Source organism: Ilyonectria robusta (assembly GCF_021365365.1).
Source record: "Ilyonectria robusta strain PMI_751 chromosome Unknown BGZ61scaffold_19, whole genome shotgun sequence".
Lineage (NCBI taxonomy): Eukaryota > Fungi > Ascomycota > Sordariomycetes > Hypocreales > Nectriaceae > Ilyonectria > Ilyonectria robusta.
In genome coordinates this window covers 334,771-351,748 of record NW_025764453.1, presented here as the reverse complement: position 1 = coordinate 351,748, position 16,978 = coordinate 334,771, and the positions used below count along the sequence as shown (strand labels likewise).

Here is a 16,978-nt window from a genome sequence, read left to right as displayed (position 1 = left end):
CTTGTGGGAATGCATACCCCATTGATGCCACGTCACATGACTTCGCGTCTTGCCCCGCGCCATCACTGTCGCGTCTGCAGATCCGTCCTTCTGAACCGCCGTAAGTCTACAGCAAGACGTCATGATGCTATATGTACGATGGCCGACAATCCACCTCCATCGACCTTAGCGGCCCAGCTCGTGGAAAACATTTCTGCCTCAACCAAATCCTCGAAATCAGACGAGAACAGTGAACTTAAGGGCCTCTTTGCGATCATCCAGCGGGTCAAGAACGACCCAACGCTTCTGAAATCCGTAAACGAGCGAGTCGAGCACAACCACCTGCTCATCTACGTATACACCCAAGTCGTCCTCGACGGGATCAAATTCGACGATCCATTCCTCGATCGCGCCCACGTACGGGCAGAGGCGCTCAAGACTATTAATTTTCTGCGGATCACAGTCAAGGAGACACCAACAGTGCTTGCCTACAAGCCAGATGGAGAAGCCTTCTTGTATCGAGGGTCAGAGCCCCTGTGGGTATGGCTGTTTCCACAGCTCTTCAGGCTGCTGGGACATCCTCAGTCCATCGGCCTCGTTGAGAGCATCGAAAGTCTCGTGCAGTATTTCCTCCTAGTTGTTGCACAAACACCGGCCCTGTGGGATTCAGCTCCAGAGATGGTCCTCTATCTGCGGGCGATGTTGTCTAGTGAGTATCACATTGTCACAGTGAAAACAGCGCCTAACCCTAAATACTCAGGCCTCCTTAGTTATCTTCAGGATCCCTCGACCGTCCCTTGTCAAGAAGATTCCCCAACGACTCTTGACCTACCTCCGACATTCACTCTCGACTATATCCTCCAGCACCGATCGCATTCCGGCCGGCTGATGTACCACGTCGACCGAACCTCACAAGCCATCCAGCAAGTCACCAGTTTGAGAGATATTTTATTCTATCCATTGATCTCTGGAGATTATGCATTCCACAACATTGTCTCATTCACGGAATGTGGGATATGGCTCTTAGATGCTCTAATTGATGTGCGGACTATTCGGAAGCGCTGGAACAAAGTCATTCCCAACTCGTCCCTTCGTACCATTGAGACGATTCTGAGCGTTGTACAAGCCTTTTCGGAAAAGCCGACCACTTCCTCTGCTTTTAAAAGAAAAGCAATTACACTGCTCATACTGCTATGCAGCGAGATGATATCGAACCCTGAAGAATCCCCTGCGGAAGATACCGCCGAGCCCGAGGCCCAACGCACATATTGCGTCGCATTGACAACGATTGCAAAGGCATCGATTCAGGACAGATCCCTCAGCCGACTTGCAGCATCCAAGTTGGTTGATGAGCCTCTGTTATTATGCCCAACCTTGTCAGAGGACTCTGACCTTTGGGTGGGTTATTTTCGCCATAGCTTTGACTGTATGCTAACTGCTGTACAGAGAACGATTCATACGCTCAGACAAGTTACCACCGTGCCTCTTCCAAATTCACTCGACCCAAGTACACATCCATCAAATTTCCAAGACGACCACATTCGGAAAGCCATTCAGGAGTTGTCCTTGACATATGAGGACCAGGAGGGAAGTCCCGATGACCGTGTAAAAAGGCGGAAGATTATAAAGGCATCTCCGCATGCACACGATTCTCTGATTCATTTGATACACGAGGCCCTGAACATCACAATCGACCCAAGCCAAGCCACCGGGATTTCCGAGCCTGAGTTTTTGTAGGTTTCCATGACCGTTATATGTACCACCTACTGACAGGAGTATAGGAATGCATTCCAGAGGGTTGATGAATCTCGCCAGTGCCTCGCCATCGAGCTTCTATCCCAAACCTGCTGCTTGCGAAATGACAAACTTGGGGAACCAGTGAAAGATTTTAGCTGTTCTATCTGTGATACAGTGGCCACCCGAGGCCAGCCATCGAGTGTCACAACGAACGGCTCCAAAGCTGAGATCCAGAAGATCTTTGAGAAACTTGTTCGTTTGCCGTGCCTCGCAGAGTCTCGACGCCCAAGGGTGGCAGCAATGTTGGCCTTGAGGAGGTTCATTCTGCATGGCGATGATCAAACAGGGTTGCTTGATTTAGAAACGTCTAGCTTGGGGCAGTGGTGTCTTCAGTCTTTGAACAGTTCTGTCAGAGAACTTCGAATCGCAGCTGGAAGAGCACTAGCGACTTTCTCACTGGACAGATCAATCCCTACTCCAGATCAGGATGTGGTTTGCCGAAATAGAAAAAATTCGATCACGTTTTTGAGATCAATTTCGGAGAAGAACCAGGCCAACATGGTTGAGACTTGCATAATGGCTTGGGGGCAGCTGGGCAGGGTCGTCTCCGAGGATGAGCTCAATCTAGTCCTTATCAAACTCCTAGAATACCTCGGAAGCAACAACAACATTGTATCCGCCTTCGCCTTCAACGAGCTTTCCAATCTTTCCGAAGCAAGAAACACCACTGCGCGCCGCCTCTTCGAGCCCTTTTGGCCAAGCCTTGCATACATGGCCACGAAAGACATGGTTCACCGTCCTCAGATGAGTCGGGCCATCGCCGAACTGCTACAAATATCCGTCAACGACCTCCTCTTGCTTGTCCAGACACATGCATTACCTTGGCTCGTGCTTGACAAGCAGAAGGATGTCATCCAGAAGATCACGGATGCGCGAAAGGAGAACGAAATTTGGCAGCCGCTCATGGACAGTTCAAACCTCGCTGCTACCCTTGCCTTGCTACTAGTCCAGGATACAGAGGACATTGAAGGATTTGCAAAGTCTCGTCTCGATGAAATCTCGCCCCATTTTCACTCTCTTGGACTCCTTGGACTCCTTCAGGCGGAACCAGTGCTCATCGCCATGGATTTGTTAAAGGCATCTGGTGAGGCAGATGAGTCTCGAAAGCCAGCAGTTAGTAGCCCATTCGCCCACGTACGCGGATTCTAACACACCTGCAGATCCGCAAAGCTCTTAGCACCATGGCGACGATGATCTTGATCGCGAATAAGGAAGCGAGACAGAAAAAAGGAAATCCAACTGGTCGTTTTCTTCAGTCCCACCTTCTTGGGCTCATGGCTCGCCTCACAGACGTCATCAATGATTCGCTTTCCACCCATCCTCCTGCACAGGAACAACGGCGATGCATTCGGGCGATGGAGGAAATGATTAGGGTTTGCCGAGATTATGCGAGAATCGCGCGGCCCCAGGTAAGCTGCCGTCTCTCATCAGTTCCTGTGACATGTGCTAAGTTGAACCAGATGTCCGCATGCCTTCTATCTGCCTTGTCACACGATGCATTACGAGAAGTGAGCTTCTCGTGCTGGGCAGCTATGCTAACCCATCTTGAGGAGGAGGACGTTGAAGCACTCCTTGAAACCACTTTCTTTATCGTGGACCGCTATTGGTCCTCGTTGAACTCAGAAACTTTGACAACAGTAAAACGTATGCTGGCCTTTGTCCTCGAGCATTACGAGGGTGTTGTTGCAAACCATATCAGCAAGTTGCCCTCGCTCAGTCATATTGCAGGGTTGAAGGATGTTGAGTCAAGATTGAGGATGTTACGACCAACTTTGGCCGTGGAAGAAGCCCTAGAGGTCTTTTCCGAAAGAATTGGACACGAAAACTCTGGCGTTGTTCTCCAAGCCTTGACTGAGCTGGTCCCCTACCTCCGGACTAACCAAAACGCATTGCACAACTCCGCAGTTAGTCAACAACCAGACACTACCATCGCTACCCTCATGAGAGCATTGCTCGACTGCGCGTGCAAATACAATGGTGTACAAGCGGAAATTGCTCGGCTATGCACAGAGTCCATGGGCTTAATTGGATGTCTAGATTCGAACAAGGTCGAGGCCGTGAGAGAACAGCGATCCATTATTGTGCTGAACAACTTTGAGGGAGGTGAGGAGACAACGGATTTTGCCTTCTTCCTTCTACAAGAGGTTCTAGTGCCTTCATTCTTGTCCGCTACCGACGTCAAGCTCCAGGGTTTTCTGTCGTTTGCAATGCAAGAGCTTCTGGATAAGTGCGACATCAAGGCCGCGTGCGCCATGCAGGGCACTGGTATGCTCGGTGGCAACGACATCTACCGAAAATGGATCACTATTCCGGAAGCTACTCGCGAAGTGATAGCACCCTTCCTTACATCGAGGTACATGGTGGCACCCATGCTTCCAGTCAAGGTGGAATACCCCATCTTCCGTCCGGGACGGATTTATGGGAACTGGTTGAGAATGCTCGTGGTAGATCTTTTGCGAAAGGGGCAGAACCCGCATGGCGACATGCTCTTTGAGCCCCTTACTCGAGTTATCCGAGTCAAAGATCTCTCTGCCGCAGAATTCCTTCTCCCTTACCTAATGCTGCACATCCTTCTAGGTGCCAGAAGCAGCGAGCAAGAAAGGAAAGACATCATTGGCGAGATGCTTTGTATTCTCCAACATCAACCAGCCGAAAATGCAACCTATATGGAAAGGGAAGAAATGAAGCTCTTTTGCCACGTAAGTTGTATGTGCTAGCGCGTACCCCACATTCTAATCTTCTTTAGGCTATCTTTCGTGTGGTCGACTACGCAATGAGATGGATTCAAGCCAAGAGATCCGCTGGCCGACTTAGTGAGTCTGACAAGGAAAAGTTGGCATGTGTTCAGAAGGCTCTAGACACAATACCGGCTGAGTTGATATCTCAAAGAGCCATTGACTGCAACGAGTATGCCCGGGCTCTATTTCATCTCGAGCAACATGCTCAGAAAATGGAACAACGGAAGCGAGGCCCTGACGATCGTACTCGTCTCCTCGAGAGACTCCAAGACATATACGCAAACATTGATGAGCCCGATGGGTTGGACGGAATATCCTCTCATCTGCATGTTCTGGACATCAATCAGCAAATCCTCGGTCACCGAAAAGCTGGTCGCTGGACGGCAGTACAGAGTTGGTACGAAATGAAGCTCACGGAGAATCCCGACAATGTGGACGTTCAGGTCGATCTGCTACACTGTCTGAAACAGGCAGGTCAACATGGTAAATTACGCATCCTCATTCGAAACGTTTGAAGCTCACACTTTAGCAGACGTACTCCTTAACCATGTCGAGGGCATGCACACAGATCCTTCCACAGACAATAAGATCATGCCATTCGCTGTGGAAGCCGCATGGGTAACTGGGAGATGGCCCAGTCTCATCAAGTTCACAAATCGGTTCCACGGCGACGTCATCCAAGACTTTAACGTATCTCTAGCGACCATTTTCGACAAGTTGCACAAGAACCGCGCTTCCGACGAGCACCTCAAAACAATACGAGACATGAGAGACAAGATTTCGTCTGCTATGAATACTTCAGCAACTGCCTCACTCCAGGCTTGTCATGATCATTTGCTCAAGTGTCATGTTCTCACTGATCTGGAAATCATCCTTGCAGCCAAGACTGGAGATGAAGCATCGCATCGCAAAACAATGGCACTCTTGGACAGACGGCTTGAAGTCATCGGGGCTTACGTCAATGATAAGCAATACCTTCTGGGTATCCGTAGAGCTGCTATGGAACTTGCCCGGTAAGTCGAGCTCCAACCAAAATACAGGGTTGAACTATTATGCTAACTAAGATAGACCAACGTTTTCAGATGTTGACATCTCAGGACTCTGGTTGACGAGTGCGCGACTCGCAAGAAAGTCCAATTCCCTCCACCAGTCTTTCAACGCGGTGCTACACGCCTCGCAGCTGGGTGACGATGCCGCCACTATTGAGAACGCGAAACTACTGTGGAAAGATGATCAGCACCGCAAGGCTATCCAGATGCTCCAGGGTGCTATCCAGGGGAACAAGTTCATGACCCAGACTGGTGCATCAACTAGCACAAACTCCACAAAGTTGAACTCACATCAAAAGCTCTTGACGGCCAGAGCGCAACTCCTCCTAGCTAAGTGGCTCGACAACGCAGGGCAAACGCACGCTGGAGCATTACGAGAAAAGTATCAGCAGCCGCCAAAGACGTTCTCAAACTGGGAGAAGGGGCACTATTACCTCGGCCGTCACTACAAGAAGATTCTGGAATCGGAGAAGCCGCTCAAGGTCGACGATCAAAGCGACAATTACGTTACTGGCGAGATTGCCAGGCTGGTCATTGAGAACTACGTGCGGTCATTAAACTCTGGGACCAAGTATCTGTACCAGACTCTGCCAAGAATCCTCACACTATGGCTAGACCTGGGAGCACAAGTGGACAAGGCCCCCGAGGGCAAGGTGTCCCTGTCTCGCGAGCTTCACCGGCGGCGTGTCGAGCAGTTGAACCTTCTGCATTCGTTCCTGGACAAGTATATTCACCGTCTACCTGCGTACATCTTTTACACAGCCTTGCCACAGATTGTGGCACGTATTGCCCATCAGAACACTAATGTTTTTGACCGGCTTACACACATCATCGTCAAAGTTGTGGAGGCCCATCCTCGCCAGGCTCTATGGAGTCTCATTGGTATTATGACAACAAAGCAGGTGTCGGAGCGAAAGGCACGAGGCACCCAGATCCTCCAAACATTAAGGAACGTATCTCGGAAAGTGGAAGGGTCGTCCTTCGACATGAAGTATCTCCTGCGAATGGGAGAGAAGCTAGCTGAACAGTTGCTTCTCGCTTGCACCAACGGGGACTTCCATGGTAACAAGACAGTACATGCCAGTCTGACTAGAGATCTGCGCTTCAACCATAAGAGCACGCCATGTCCTTTGGTGGTACCCGTGGAAGGATCCTTGACGGCGACACTTCCGGCGGTGTCAGAGTATGTCAAGAAACACAAGGCCTTCTCGAGAGATGTAGTTACTATTGACTGCTTCCTGGATGACGTTTTGGTGTTGAGTTCACTAGCAAAACCAAGGCGCCTTACTGCACGGGGCACCGATGGTAAAAGCTACATGCTCTTGATCAAGCCAAAGGATGATCTCAGGACTGACCAACGTCTAATGGAGTTCAACGGCCTGATCAACCGATCGTTGAAGCGGGACGCAGGATCGAGTCAGAGGCAGCTGTACATTCGGACATACGCTGTAACGCCGCTCAATGAAGAATGCGGTATCATCGAGTGGATTCCGGGGATCAAGACAATGCGAGATATTCTCATCAACCTCTATGCCTCACGCAAGGTGTACCCAGACTACACAGCACTCAAACAGCTCATGGATGAGGCATGCATGTCGGAAGCCAAGAACCGCATATTCACAGACGAAGTCCTGGGGAGATTCCCCCCGATGCTCCATCTCTGGTTCACGCAACAGTTCCCCAACCCGTCAACATGGTTTGACGCGCGTCTAAGATATACACGCTCATGCGCCGTCATGTCCATGGTGGGCACGATGCTGGGCCTGGGTGACCGGCACGGTGAGAACGTGAACTTGGAGGAGGGCAATGGCGGAGTCTTTCACGTCGATTTCAATTGTCTTTTCGACAAGGGACTAACGTTTGCGAAGCCGGAGCGTGTGCCGTTCCGTCTTACACACAACATGGTGGCAGCGATGGGCATCTACGGCTACGAGGGACCGTTCCGCAAGTCATGCGAGCTCACGCTGACGATTCTGCGTCAACAGGAGGAGACACTGATGACGATCTTGGAGGCATTCATCTACGACCCAACTCTGGATCTGCAAAAGGAGAAACGCGCGCACCGCAGAGGAGACGTGGGGGTCAAACTACAGCCGCAGAGCGTGGTGGACAGCATCAGGCGAAAGGTGAAGGGCTTGCTGGCGAACGAGAGCATTCCGCTGGGCGTTGAGGGACAGGTGGAGGAGCTGATCAAGCAGGCGGTTGACCCGAGGAACTTGGCCGCCATGTACATTGGATGGTGTCCGTTCTTGTGAGGCAGCCTTTGTTCTACATGTGGGATCAAGTGTGACAAAGGATCGGATCATGCGCGGGAAGGAAAAGAAAATACCAGGCTGGCTGGCTATGAGGTTTCAGGAGCCAAACGGGGATAAATAATTTTAAATTAAGAGCCGGAGTTCAAAAGGATCCATCAGTTTCTACATGCACAGTGTCCTTTTTTCTTTTTTCTTTTAATTGCTGGTAATGAGAATTTAAATTGAAAAGACGGATGGCTGCGTTGTCCCCGTCGACACGGTGAATGACGGGAGGGAGTGGTCACTGGTGTTTGGCTACAGCACCTGCCTAGCGGGCGCTGCCAGGACGCGTCGGCGCGCGGACCAGCTCCTTCCCATTCGTACAAAGAGAAGGAGGGATGTTGGCTCTTCCCACTTCCCACCCTCCCCATCACATCTCACCTTACCTCACTTCCCATTTTCTACCTTGGATTCCGTCTCTTCATATCACCGAGGAACCAACATTTCAGGCCATCTTTGGTCGTATTTTTCGCTGATTCCGATCAAGGCCGCTCGTTTTTTAGGGCGACTGCCACTGCCACATCTGAAGCAACCCGACCAGGGCCCAGCGGCAGAAACCAGGGCAAAACAGGAGCTACCTGCGTCGCGCTCTCGCAGCCGAGATTTCAGATTCTTTTCCCTCATCACATTTTTCAAACCCTTCCAGTACAGCAACATTCGCCGTCAAGATGCCGCAGTATCGTATCGGTAAGTCGCCATAACGGCATTTAATTCCTCCGGTTGTCTCTTTCGCGACGTCGGCCTGGAAGCGCCCTCGTGGGAATGGCAACGGTCGCTAACGACCCACTCAGAGGTCTCGCCCAACAACCGCGCCGGTTGCAAGGACACTGAATGCAAGAAGCGCGGCGACAAGTGCCTCAAGGGAACCCTCCGCTTCGGCACCTGGGTTGAGATTCAGGACCATGGTAGCTGGAGCTGGAAGCACTGGTGAGAGCCTGCCCCATTCTGCCCGATCCCAAGTAAGGCACCAAACCGCTAACCTCCTCTGCGTCCGAAAGGGGCTGCGTCTCTGGCCAGCAGTTATCCAATATGAGGGAGACCTGCGACCAAGGTGACAACACCTATGACTGCTCGGGCATCGACGGATTTGACGAAATGGAGTAGGTTGCCCAAATCACCATCAACAATGAGAGACGCAACTGACATCATCAAGGGACCATCCTGATCTGCAGGAAAAGGTTCAGCGCGCTCTGACCCAGGGCTTCATTGATGCCGCCGATTTCAACGGTGTAAGTTATTCACCTGCGAACCCACTTAGATCACTCACTCATAGAGGCAGGACCCTGAGAAGAACCGTCTTGGTGAGAAGGGCATCCATCTCACCGCCGCCCAGAAGAAGAAGCAGGCGAAGGAGGCCGCTGAAGCAGCTGTAAGTCATAGTGCTACCCTCCTACCTACGAACCCTCCTACCTAAGAACCCTCCTACCTGAGACCTCTGCTGACCCTTCAGGCCGCCGAAAATGGTGAATCCCCTCCTAAGAAGGCCAAGCGTGGCCGGAAGAAGGCTGTGGATGACGATGAGGAGGAGCCTCAGCCTAAGAAGGCCAAGAAGGTTCAGCCCACCAAGGAGGCCGAGGCTGACGCAGAGGAGGAGAAGCCTACTCCTGCCAAGCCTGCCCGTGGTCGCAGGACATCCGCCAACGCCGCCAAGAACGGCGATCAGGACCCGACTCCAGCTAAGGCTACAGTTAAGGCTCCGGTGAAGAAAGGACGCAAGGCAGCTGCCAAACCCAAGGATGAGGCTGAAGAAGAGGAGGCTGCTCCTGCTCCCGCCCCTGCTCCTACCAACGCTGATGAGACCGAGGATGAGGCTCTTGCTCCAGTCAAGGCCCCAGCTAAGCGAGCCCGCAAGGCCGCTGCCAAGCCCAAGGACGAGACTGAGGATGATGAACCGGCTTCAGCTCCTCCCTCTGCTCCTGCCTCTGCTAAGAAGGGACGCAAGGCTGCTGCCAATGCCAAGGACGAGACTGAGGATGAGAAGCCCACCCCCGCTAAGAAGGGACGCAAGGCTGTTACCAAGAAAGTCCAAGACGAGGCAGATGATGAAGAACCAGCTTCGGCTCCGGCCCCTGCTCCAGCTCTGGCTAAGAGAGGACGCAAGGCTGCTGCCAAACCCAAGGAGGATGCCGAGGATGAGGCGCCAGCTCCAGTTAAGAGAGGACGCCGGGTCTCGGTCAAGAAGGCCCCAACCCCTGAGCCGGAAGAGGAAGTGGCTTCTGAGGAAGAAAAGCCCGCACCAAAGCCCAAGGCTCGCCGGGGACGTCCCCGTAAGAGCACCTAAGCCCATCTCGCCAGAACATGGCCGTGGAATAGGCAGCAGTTTTCCGCCTTTGCGATCTTTCAGGTTTCACATTTTGCGTTTACTCTTTGTTACCGAAGGTATTCACTGGAAACAGTTATGGGATGTATGATATGATTGTGGTTTTAAAAACAGTTTGCCACGATTTGTGGGGAGGACTGAGCTATTGACGAGGACTGAGGGGCTTTGTTTCTTAGGACAAGTGGGAGAACATAGCAGTGATGTGATATTTCCCTTCGGACGCTCACTGTTCGATGATGACGGATCTGGTTGTCTAAATCACCCTGCTCGCTATAGCTTTACCAGAGTAGTCACTGAGAAAGATTGTTGTTGAGCTTCTAGAGACATTTGATGCATCGTGACTGCGTGCACCCGTCGGTGAACTACGAGGTCCCCTGTATAGTTCATGTGACATTAGGCCGTAACGAACCAATTGATAGACACCTTGGAGGAATTTGTCTGAGTTTATGATGACATTTCGACACAAGTAATTTAGCCCGTAGTCGCTCACTGGCGTGTATTGCTTGTATAGAAATGGTGGCTTTTATCCAAGCCTCCTGTTGCTAGATCCATGACGATCATGTGGGGAATGTCGACCAGTTCGAGGAAGTAGAACAGGCCCAGCACCACTAGAGGTGCTTCAGAATGGTACTGTTTCCAGTGTACAACGTGTGCAAGAATATGGCCAGTGGGTTGGTTCTAAGCGACAACCGCGCCCTGCTCGAACTACATGTAGTGACCTCCCTCACGCCCCTGGACATGAGTGCGCAGTCGCCCGTAAGAGATATGAAGAACGCCCTGTTTCTTTGGTCGTCAAAGTAAGGGATAGAGCGCCAGCTTGATTAAGTCACATCCATTACCCATCCCAGGCAGAATAACATGTTAGCCGGTCTGGCTTGGGGACTTCCCACGACTTACACCAGAGGACTAATACTCACAGGGACTTCAGTAGGGGTGGCTAGTCAAAAACAGGACGCTGAACAGTGAACCGGTGTAATAGAAAATTTAGTGCCCAGCAAAGACGACACCTCACACTCTTGGTGCCCTTGCTAACACGCATCCAAGGACCCTTGGAGATCATCCTCCAGACCAACGGTAGTCGTTGCAGCTAGTTTCGCTTCGATTTTTTTAGGAGCCAAAATCACCGGTTCGGAGACCAACACTACCCACTTTCGTGCTCCGTTTGGCCCCAGGTCAGCATTTGGTCTACTGTTCCGAACCTGGATTGTATCTTTAATTGCACCATTTAACATTCCTGAAATTCTAGCCAAGCAGTCTTGGATATCGCCCCGCGCTTAGACACGGTTGCCTACTTAGACGTCCAAACCCAGTCACTGTCGAGGCTCACCACAGTAGATCACTGAGATGTATCAACGGCCTGGACACGCTCGAAGGTAAGCGTCCGGTGCCGAAGCACCTTCTGAAATGCGATACTTCCCTAATGGCACCAGAGCAGATATGTGTCCCACCAAGTGTGGATCTCAGTAGATAGCTGCTGACCGTGGATCTCTAGCCAGAAACTGGCTCAGTTCAATAGTGCGATATCCCAGACGAAAGACTTAAGGAGCATGATAATGGATGACATAGTTTTCGATAGCCGGATTTTCGAAGAAGCAACTCAGCCTACCTCAGCCGACGTCGTCGGTACGAATTTTGTACAATACAATATCTTTTACGAGAACGGGCCATGTCCAGGCTCCACGGTGACTTTTAGTGTATTTATTGGGTTAAAATTAGTCAACAGTGAAGGCTTTGAGCCTAAAAATATCCTCCTTGACTGTACATAGACGTCTAGTACATTGGTCTATCCGAGGCTTCTGTGAAACAATTGTACACATGTACGAATAGGGCTACGTTCCCGGTATTAGAGAAACAGCCAATGCGGCATCGTGATGAGCCGGGTCAGGGGGAGTTTAACATTGCAACCACCAAATTGTACCTCGCTATAGGTAAATCTTGTTTTCCAACTTCAAATATTATCACCGACATAAGGGTTGAAAGGCTTGATAATATATAATTTTATATGCAGCTCTTTGCTCGAATATAACTTCAATTGAGCTTGAGGTAATTTGAACAGACTCCGGCATTTCAAGACTAGTATCTATACCGATTCTATCCAAGAAAGACAATCTCAACTTTATAGCTTTCCCAGCCTTCTCACGCGTAGCACTACACAACACCACCCTGTCACGTTTTATCGGTATGTCTTCAAAAAAGGTATCACATCTTACGCGCCCAAGCCAACCCCGTTCGCAGTCGTTCCCATTTGCCAGTATAAAAACGGGTGCCGGTTTAGTTTAAAATTTATCAGTTGCAAATTTAGAAGTCTAGAATTGTTGAAATTAATAACTGCGCATGAGACTTGCTTTAACCTTGATCACCACAGCTTCGACTCTACACAATGCAGTCATTCCTTTCAAGTCAATGCCGTGCTGAATGACATCCACTCGAATGCAGCGCGCCTCTATTCCCCATGACCTTGTTGCATTTGGCTTTTGTTTCCTATCCTCCCTCTAAAATCACAGCTCTTTCAAGCGCTACTAAGACATTGATAACACTCAGAGAGAGTGCCAGTCTAGCACGATACCTCTCCATGAACAAACTGGCCATGTACCATCAATCCAAAAGGCCACACATCTCTACCGATATGCGTCAAGGTGGCCAGTCTGTGGTTGCAATAAGGGCTGCTGCCTATATGCGGTCTGTTAGTCAGTTTCCTCTCGTCTTCGGGCTTGAAACTAGGCACAACGACAAAGAACGGCAGTGCAGCATTGACATTGTTTCCCCTTCTCTCTTTTCGAACAAGTACTAACCCCCAGTCCCTCCCATACATATTATCATCCTCTGAGTCACCCCATCTGAGTCATCTCACCAGAATCACTGACCGAGTCGCCTCACACGCGCAAGAGACTCTGCCACAACCAGCCCCACTCATTAATCAATTGCCGTATCTGGTAACTGCACGGGCCTCCCGCGCCGCTATTCGCCCCACTAAAATACCGGCGACCAAAAAAAGAAAAAAGGTCCCACAGCCACACAAAAAAAACACAAGGAAAATAATACGAGCGAAAATGACTCAACGCACCCTCCATAAGCTGCAATATCGCACTACCTTCCAACAATCACAGAGCGGATCTTCTGATCCATTCACCGGTCTGGTGGTCTAGCGGTATGATTCTCGCTTAGGGAAAACCCTACAGCTTAGCTTGCGAGAGGTCCCGGGTTCAATCCCCGGCCAGACCCTTCCTTTTTGCCTTTTCTTACACTTGTTGTACCCTCGAGATTTCAGGAAGTCAGCTTCTTTCTTTTGTACTGGTGTACTTACTTTACTTACTCTCTACCTTACCGGTCGTCAAATTCTATCGTCCTGGTTTGATCAGTCCTGTCTGTTGTGGTCAAGTGGCTTTGAGGAGCGTCGAGGAGTAAGTGTCTTCGAAACTCAGTGGTATTGCTCACACATCATAGTGGGTGAATGAGTAAGAGAAACTTTTTATTGTGCTGAAATATCATTGTCCATTTTTAACCTCCTTCTCCCTTCGTATATTCGGCTCACTCTCTAAATCTGACCCTTCGAACTCCCGAGCGAGAACGCCCGTTGGCCGAATGCCTCAAACCTCTCCTCCGAGTATCCACGTGCCTCCCCTCCCTGCTCTCTGATCTTCTATATCCCCAATGCCTTCCAGCATTGTCTCTATACCGCCTTTCATCCCTGTGCCCACATTCCATCGTATTCATACCGCCTCTAGTTTCATCAGTACTCCAGTGCTCGTATTCATGTTCTCTGTGGCACGTCCTGCTCCTCTCGGGACAGTCAAAGTCTGGCAGCCAGTCCTCGATGGGATGGCACCTGTCACTGTGCGATTCCCGTGCGTTGGGACATGAGTAATTCGTATCATCCAACCTAGGGCATCTCCCCGTTCGCTTCCATATTTTGCTTCGCCTGTTCGCTGTGTCGTGCTCGTATATTGCGCCGTCGTGGCAGTTGCTTGGTCCGCCATTCGGGCTTACCCTGCGTCGTTCACAAGAGCGGTTGAGGCCGCAACCAGACTATTCAAAATATGAGCAGGCATTGAGAAACTCGGGGCAGTAATTTCGTACCTGTTCCAATTCGTGTGGGTTCATCACACAGCGCTCACAGCTACCGTGTTCGTCCGTCGTCTCCCATTCTTCCCAAGAATCTTGAATGCAACACCATTCACAACTCTCACACTTATATTCGCATCCGGAACAGCTGCCCTCACAATAGCCAGGCCACGAGGCGTCCAACGACCTGGATGACGAGTAATATGTGACAGGAACCTGTGCAGCTCCACAATGTTGTCTTTGTGAAGCTTCCCCGTCGTCGATGCAGATGCCGCAGTCATCTACTTCCGCGTTGTAGTTTACCATGGCTGACGATATTGGTGATTTGTTTTTGTTTATGGTAGTAGAACATTGCTCCAAGTACCATTCCTAAAAGACACGGGAGAGGATTCAAATTAACCACATTCTCATCTAAACCCTGCTATGTTTGCGTCGCAAAAGTAAACCACGACACCACAAGCCGTAGGTACATAGTAGCACGAAGGCATTTCCTGAGTCACGGCCTCAAATCTATTTGGAGAGTGCGTAGTTTGTGTATTTTATGGTCGTACAATTCATCAACCCCTGAATGTATAATATGTCACACATTATTTCCTCGGTCCTGGATCCAGTAAATTCGGTGGTTCTCCTCTGAGTCGTCCTTCTTGCTCTTCATCATGCGCCGTGCCATGTCGTGCTACGCTGTGCTTCAGCCAAAGAAACTTGTTTGACCACCCAAATCAATTGAACGCCAATGAAGTGCGCCTCGGTCGAGCCCACAAGGGTATGCTGTGTTCCCCGGTCCTCTTTCTCCTTCCTCCGAGCTGTAGGCTCGGCCGACGGTGCTTTTGATGTGAGGTTTTTTTGTCTTCGTCCGATGGGTCTCCGCCCTCGCATAACATCACCACCCCCTCTTCTGTCCCACTTTCAAGACTCTTCACCTCCACTCCTCTCACGTGCTGCTCGCAGCAGCCTCTGCCTCGCGTTGATTCCTCCTGGCCTCGGCCATCTCCTCCATACCCTCCAGGCTTCCCCTGCGCCCCCAGTTCCGGGGCTGCCTCTTGAGGAAGGCGCCCACGGACCCGAGGTAGCCCTCGTGTCGCAGGAAATAGGCCTGCTTTTCGCCTTGACTCCAGAACTTGATGGCGTAACTCAGTGTGTTGATGGTTTGGCGGTGGCCACGGATGAAGGAGCCACCAAAGTAGATATTGGATAGGTTGTGAATCTGCGACTGTAAGTAGGCAATCTGACCGATGTTGTTGGAGATGGCGTAAAGGAGAGAGCGGGAGACGTCGGCGCCGGAAAATGACGCCTCAGAGTCGTGAGGAACGGGGGAGTCCTCAGCCGCGGACTCGGCCTCTCGCTTCATGCGGAAGACCTTGCCGAACGATGAGGCAATGGTGGTGCTCTTGAGGCCGATTTTGCCATAGTCGGTGCCGTAGATGTCGCCAACCAGCATGTCGACCTTGGCGTTGTCTCCGTGGCCTGCCAGGTCAAGCATCTCGTCAAAGGTGCGCGCGCCAGTCAACATGGACAAGAGACCCCATAGGGTGCCACCACCCAGCGAGGTACCGCCAACTCGCTGATAGGAGCGCGGACCTGTGACCTTTAGGAAGGACACGCCAGAGCCGATGTTGACCAGCAGGTAAGGGTAGATGTTGTCGCGTGGAACAACGAATTGCATTGGGTCCGCCTCGGAGTAGGTGAAGACTTCGCGGGGGATCTCGGTGATGAAGAAGTCGAGGCCTAGAGGTTCGCCTGGTTAGCTTCATGCAAGACAGACCCAAAGCGACAAGAGGGCATGTCAATTACCAATGATGAGGCACTCCATCTCATCCTCCCTCAGCACGTCGACGCCCAGCGCCTCGCGGATCTTGTCGTAGAACTTGTAGGCACCGCCGCCGGTGGCCATGACGCACAACTCGCCGGGCTGCGAGCCGTTGAGAGCCAGTTGGTTGTCGCGCAGGTGTCGCATGTACTCTACACAGTCGTCGATTCGGTCCGTCTCGAAGTTCTGGAAGTTGAGCCGGCCGCCCGGGTCGGTCGAATCGACCTCGCGCGAGAAGTAGACGAGCTTCGCCAGCGAGCCGCCAATCTGTTTTGCGCGCAATTGCGCCCGTTAGCCAACGTGATTCATCCAACTGGTCATGTCTGGCGTTGTCTTGGGGGGATTGGTGGTTCCACGGCCACTATCCCCGCTCTCCAACACCAGGGCCTCACGCCACCGTCCGCAATGGCAAATACATACATCAATCGCAATATGGCTCACGACGGCCGTGTGGTTCGGCAGGCGAATATCGCTCGTCTCTGGATGCGACGGACTGACACGCCCGTTCGCATGCGCCGCACCACCCCCCGTTGCCGGCGTCGACGTGTCCGGGTCGACGATGAAGGCGCCCTGGACATTGATCTTGACGCTGCCGGGGCGGTTGATGGTGCTGTCAATCTCCTCGGTCGACGTCATTGTGCGGAGGCGTCGCTTCAGCGGTGACGGCTGCTGCGCGGGCGACGTTGCTGTTGCTGATGCCGGCGCAACGTCGTGTGAATGCGCCTGCGGCGGTGGATCCTGCGCAACCTTCGTCGCCCGTAGTACGGCGTCTTCGTGTTCGGAGGCGGGCGACATGGCTTTGTTTGCGGCGGCGGGAACTGTTGAGATGTTGGCGAGAGAGGCCGGGAAGGCGGACGGGATGGGCGGGAGTAATGATGCTTAGGGCCGGGCTACGGCAGCAAGCCGAGGACCAAGGCAAAGGGGGGAAAGCC

At 51.7% G+C, this 16,978-nt stretch overlaps 4 protein-coding genes and 1 non-coding gene across 5 annotated transcripts; 3 read left to right on the top strand and 2 right to left on the bottom strand.

The window, feature by feature from the left end:
- Positions 1-111: 111 nt before the first annotated feature.
- Positions 112-8,015, top strand: BGZ61DRAFT_520585 (uncharacterized protein). The gene is made up of 9 exons (XM_046252455.1): positions 112-688; positions 740-1,377; positions 1,426-1,712; positions 1,761-2,889; positions 2,937-3,185; positions 3,237-4,475; positions 4,523-4,997; positions 5,047-5,527; positions 5,583-8,015. Exons 1-9 carry the CDS (start codon positions 139-141, stop codon positions 7,816-7,818), a joined length of 7,284 nt encoding a protein of 2,427 aa, XP_046100326.1. The 5' UTR covers positions 112-138; the 3' UTR covers positions 7,819-8,015.
- A 213-nt stretch (positions 8,016-8,228) lies between these two features.
- On the top strand, positions 8,229-10,499 carry BGZ61DRAFT_396651 (uncharacterized protein). Its single transcript, XM_046242962.1, has 6 exons — positions 8,229-8,544; positions 8,649-8,784; positions 8,856-8,957; positions 9,011-9,086; positions 9,137-9,226; positions 9,308-10,499. The coding sequence occupies exons 1-6, from the start codon at positions 8,526-8,528 to the stop codon at positions 10,136-10,138; spliced, it is 1,254 nt and encodes a 417-aa protein (XP_046100325.1). The 5' UTR covers positions 8,229-8,525; the 3' UTR covers positions 10,139-10,499.
- Positions 10,500-13,308: 2,809 nt separating this feature from the next.
- Positions 13,309-13,399, top strand: BGZ61DRAFT_t167. The gene has a single exon. It is a non-coding gene; the product is annotated as a tRNA-Pro (tRNA).
- Positions 13,400-13,705: 306 nt separating this feature from the next.
- On the bottom strand, positions 13,706-14,520 carry BGZ61DRAFT_552406 (uncharacterized protein; the record flags this gene model as incomplete). The annotated part of the gene is made up of 2 exons (XM_046255529.1): positions 13,706-14,203; positions 14,293-14,520. 2 exons carry the CDS (start codon positions 14,518-14,520, stop codon positions 13,706-13,708), a joined length of 726 nt encoding a protein of 241 aa, XP_046100324.1.
- A 337-nt stretch (positions 14,521-14,857) lies between these two features.
- BGZ61DRAFT_73664 (pantothenate kinase) lies at positions 14,858-16,950 on the bottom strand. The gene is made up of 3 exons (XM_046257028.1): positions 16,467-16,950; positions 16,031-16,313; positions 14,858-15,964 (listed from the first exon to the last, which is right to left on the bottom strand). Exons 1-3 carry the CDS (start codon positions 16,839-16,841, stop codon positions 15,171-15,173), a joined length of 1,452 nt encoding a protein of 483 aa, XP_046100323.1. The 5' UTR covers positions 16,842-16,950; the 3' UTR covers positions 14,858-15,170.
- Between the last annotated feature and the right edge of the window lie 28 nt (positions 16,951-16,978).